Source organism: Poromitra crassiceps, assembly GCF_964638095.1.
Source record: "Poromitra crassiceps genome assembly, contig: HAP1_SCAFFOLD_2073, whole genome shotgun sequence".
Classification (NCBI taxonomy): Eukaryota; Metazoa; Chordata; class Actinopteri; order Beryciformes; family Melamphaidae; genus Poromitra; species Poromitra crassiceps.
Window position 1 is genome coordinate 6,263 of NW_028150352.1, and position 3,936 is coordinate 10,198.

Sequence of the window (3,936 nt, forward strand, 5' to 3'; positions counted from 1 at the left end):
GTGGAGAGTAGGAGGGGCTGGATGTGTTGGTGTGGGTGCAGTGGAGAGTAGGTGGGGCTGGATGTGTCGTGTGGGTGCAGTGGAGAGTAGGAGGGGCTGGATGTGTCGTGTGGGTGCAGTGGAGAGTAGGAGGGGCTGGATGTGTCGTGTGGGTGCAGTGGAGAGTAGGAGGGGCTGGATGTGTTGGTGTGGGTGCAGTGGAGAGTAGGTGGGGCTGGATGTGTCGTGTGGGTGCAGTGGAGAGTAGGAGGGGCTGGATGTGTTGGTGTGGGTGCAGTGGAGAGTAGGTGGGGCTGGATGTGTCGTGTGGGGGCAGTGGAGAGTAGGAGGGGCTGGATTTGTTGGTGTGGGTGCAGTGGAGAGTAGGTGGGGCTGGATGTGTTGGTGTGGGTGCAGTGGAGAAACACTTTAATACTGTATTTTGGCATAAACCATTAATTAAATGGCATTGCGGCACATTCCCTTCTTGTCTCTAAACAGCTTTGCGCTCTCTTTAAAATATGCTATAAGGCGTTGAAATGACTGCGTTTGAATAAATGTAATGTGGTTGCACTGGTAAGGCAGCTTTCATGTTCAATAGAAAGCTGGGCACTGTATGAGGTTATTAAGCAGCAAGAGGTTCCCTATCTCAGTGTGATTAATATTTGATATTGACATTTTGTCCCAGAGTCCCCCATCTGATCATATTTCTGCTTTTAGATGATTCATTATAGAAAGTACCCATGCCCATGGCGAAAATAGTCATACATTCTGTCATTGTGTTTCTTATGGATGGAATTATAGTGAACATAAATGATTCCCCGTTTTACTGGGGACCCCCTGGAACCCCCTGAAGGACCCCTGGGGGGTCCCCGGACCCCACTTTAAGAACCACATGCCCTAGCTGAATTGTCAGCGAGTCTTTGGAAACATTTTCTCTCCAAGTGGATGGGCATGAGACACCGACGCTCTGAGTAAAGCTTTTGTTCGAGTTAACTCTTTGAAACAACAGTTCCAAATATACAGAAGCTATAACGTTTGAACAAATGAACACAGACTTCACTGTCACATAATTAAACACCAGTACAGAACTTTTTTTTTAAGAACGGGACAACATCACATCTCGAATATGAAGCAAAGCGGTGGCCTGGTGGTCAGAGAGGCCATCCACAACCAGGCGAGCTGTGTCGGCACACAAGTGTCCTTGAGCAAGTCACTCAATCCTCCTAACGGCTGCAGGGCGCGCTGCGCTGTCGCTGACCCTGACCTCCATGTGTAGGGGAGGAGGTCAAAAAAAGGTAACACTTTATAATAACTCATCTATAAGCTACTCAAGCAGTTAGTTAATGATGAATTGAACATTAATTACATATTACTTCTATTATAGATGTTAGAATCGGATTAGTCCATCATTATTACTCAACATTTCAACATGTTCAACAGTTCAACATTTATATCTGATTTATAAGTCAGGAATACAAATATCTTCATTTCATGCTGGTAAAATTCACACTTAGACATGTAGCCTACAAACTTGCATAAGTTGTAATAGTGTTAACTGATTATTTACTCATGTTTTATAAATGATTTGTTACTACTATCATGTTGTAAATACAATATGAATATATGATTAAATACTTAGCTATTTATAAACTTGTTGCAGCACCTAATCTAAAGTAGCAACTTATTCCAGTCTAAGTATTAATAGTAGTACCAGGATGGCCTAGAAATGTGTATTTGGTGGGTGGGTGTATAGTACAGTACAGTACAGTACAGTACAGTACAGTACAGTACATCAAGTACAATTTTCAACAATGTTTTAAACATGACATGTAGAATGCCATGTAGTGTGAGTTTTACCAGCATCAGCTAATGGTTTACAAATTACTCATACGACATTTTTATTCCTTGGTTAGAATTCAGAAATGTTAAACTAATATGAGTTGATGAAATAATCATATTCTTATAGGCTATATTAATAAGTAGGCTAATTAATGTTTAATTCGTCATAATTGTAAATGGCTTATAGACATGTATTATAAAGTTACCAGTACGCAGTACCACTATCACATGATTAGGCTATCATATCCCTTTACGCACGAGAGATGATGATACAAGTGGGGAGTCAGTGTAATCCATTGGGTGTGAACGGTGACGTCCTGTCAAGACTGATGTTTGGCTCGCAGTCGTCCAAGTCACAAACCGAGTCGGTGGCGTTTTCGTTGTTGTGAGAAAACTGCGATATCCTGTCAAACGTATCCTCGCGCTCAATACATTCGACCACATTGGGCATCATGTTAACGCAGGCGTTCACGATTTCCTTGTGGATGTGGGTGTCTTGGTTATATGAGACCAGCTCGTTGCTGATGTTAACAGTTTCTACCGGCGTGTTGGAGCAGAAGTGGCGACACCCCAAGAGGCTGGCGAAGGCCTTCCTGAACTCGGCGTTGAAGGCGTAAATGACGGGGTTCAGGGAGGAGTTGGTCCAGCCGAACCACACGAAGATGTCGAAAGTCGTCTCGCTGACGCACGGCAAACCCGCGTCCCGGTCCGTCGCCGGTCTGTCGCAGAACGGGACCATACAGTTTAGGATAAAGAAAGGTAACCAGCAGCACACAAAGACTCCCATAATCACCGACAGAGTTTTTAATACTTTGGTTTCCCGTCTAATCGACGTTTTCAGCGTGGTGTGGTGTTGGCACTCGAGTCTGTTGGTCCTGCAACTTTGCGCGTGTTCCGCCGCTCTCTCCAGGGAGGCTATTCTTCCAATTTGTATCTGTGCAATCCGGTATATTCTAGTATAAGTCACAATCATAATTGCTACGGGAATATAGAAACTTATCAATGACGACGATATGGCGTACTCTCTGTTGAGGCTCGAGTCACAACTTTCCTCCATCTGGCCACTGAGGGAAGAGTTGTGCGCCCCAGCCGTCGCGTCACCGCTGGCTTTGTGCCAGTTTAGTTGCACTGGGATGAATGAAATGAGCACAGACAGCGTCCAAGTGATGCTAATCATAACAAAGGCGGCTCGCTGTGTCATTTTCCTCTCATAGCGGAAGGGGCTCGAAATGGCCCAGTATCTATCCACGCTGATGATGCAGAGGTTGAGGATGGACGCGGTGGAGCACATAATGTCAAAAGCTACCCAGACGTTACAGAAGGTGCCAAACGGCCAATATCCCGCCACCTCGGCCACGGCTTTCCACGGCATTACCAGGACGGCCACGAATAAATCAGACAGAGCCAGGGACACGATGAAGAAGTTGGTGACTTTGGTGCGCAGGTGGCGAAAGCGCAGCACCGCGGAGCAGACCATGATGTTCCCCAGCAGTGTCCACAGGATGAGCAGGGACAGTAGGCAGCCCGTCACGGTGCGGACGAGCAGCTCCTTCCTCCCGGCAGATGTCGCCTCCGTTTCGGTGCTGTTCCACATCATCTCTCCGAGGAGGGGTCCCGGACCGGAATCACTCCTGCGCACCGATGCTGAGAGGAACTTGGTTGGGTTCTCCATCTGCCTCCTCCTCAAGTAAAACTGCAGTCCGATGGAGGGGCGCAGTTGTCAGAGACTCGCCGTGTCGTCCCCATTGACCCGCTCCTCGGCTGCCACTCTGATGTGGTGGTGTGGAAAACAAACAGAAAGAGAGAATCGAGCGCGTTAACGAGGCTGAGCCGAGCAACGTGTCAGGTGCGCTGACTCGGTGCTGAAGCGCAGCGCGCACTGGCGAGCGCATGTTGCAGCCTGTCCGGGTCGGTCTTCTGACCTGCCCCGGCTAAACTGATGCAGCCTCTAAAGAAGCTCTTGGTCCGAGGTATCCTGAGTGGGTGAGCGCGGTGTGAGAGAGGAGGGAGCCTATATAGAGCGATGAGCCAACACAATAACTCACGCCTGGGCGCATACACAATCGCGCCTCCTTTTGTGCGTGGGTTTACGCACAAACATTGCACCACATTAGA

General features: G+C 47.7%; 1 protein-coding gene across 1 annotated transcript; it reads right to left on the reverse strand.

The window, feature by feature from the left end:
* Positions 1-2,104: 2,104 nt before the first annotated feature.
* Positions 2,105-3,493, reverse strand: LOC310772139 (D(1B) dopamine receptor-like; the record flags this gene model as incomplete). The annotated part of the gene is made up of 1 exon (XM_083664590.1): positions 2,105-3,493. One exon carries the CDS (start codon positions 3,491-3,493, stop codon positions 2,105-2,107), a length of 1,389 nt encoding a protein of 462 aa, XP_083520716.1.
* Positions 3,494-3,936: the final 443 nt, after the last annotated feature.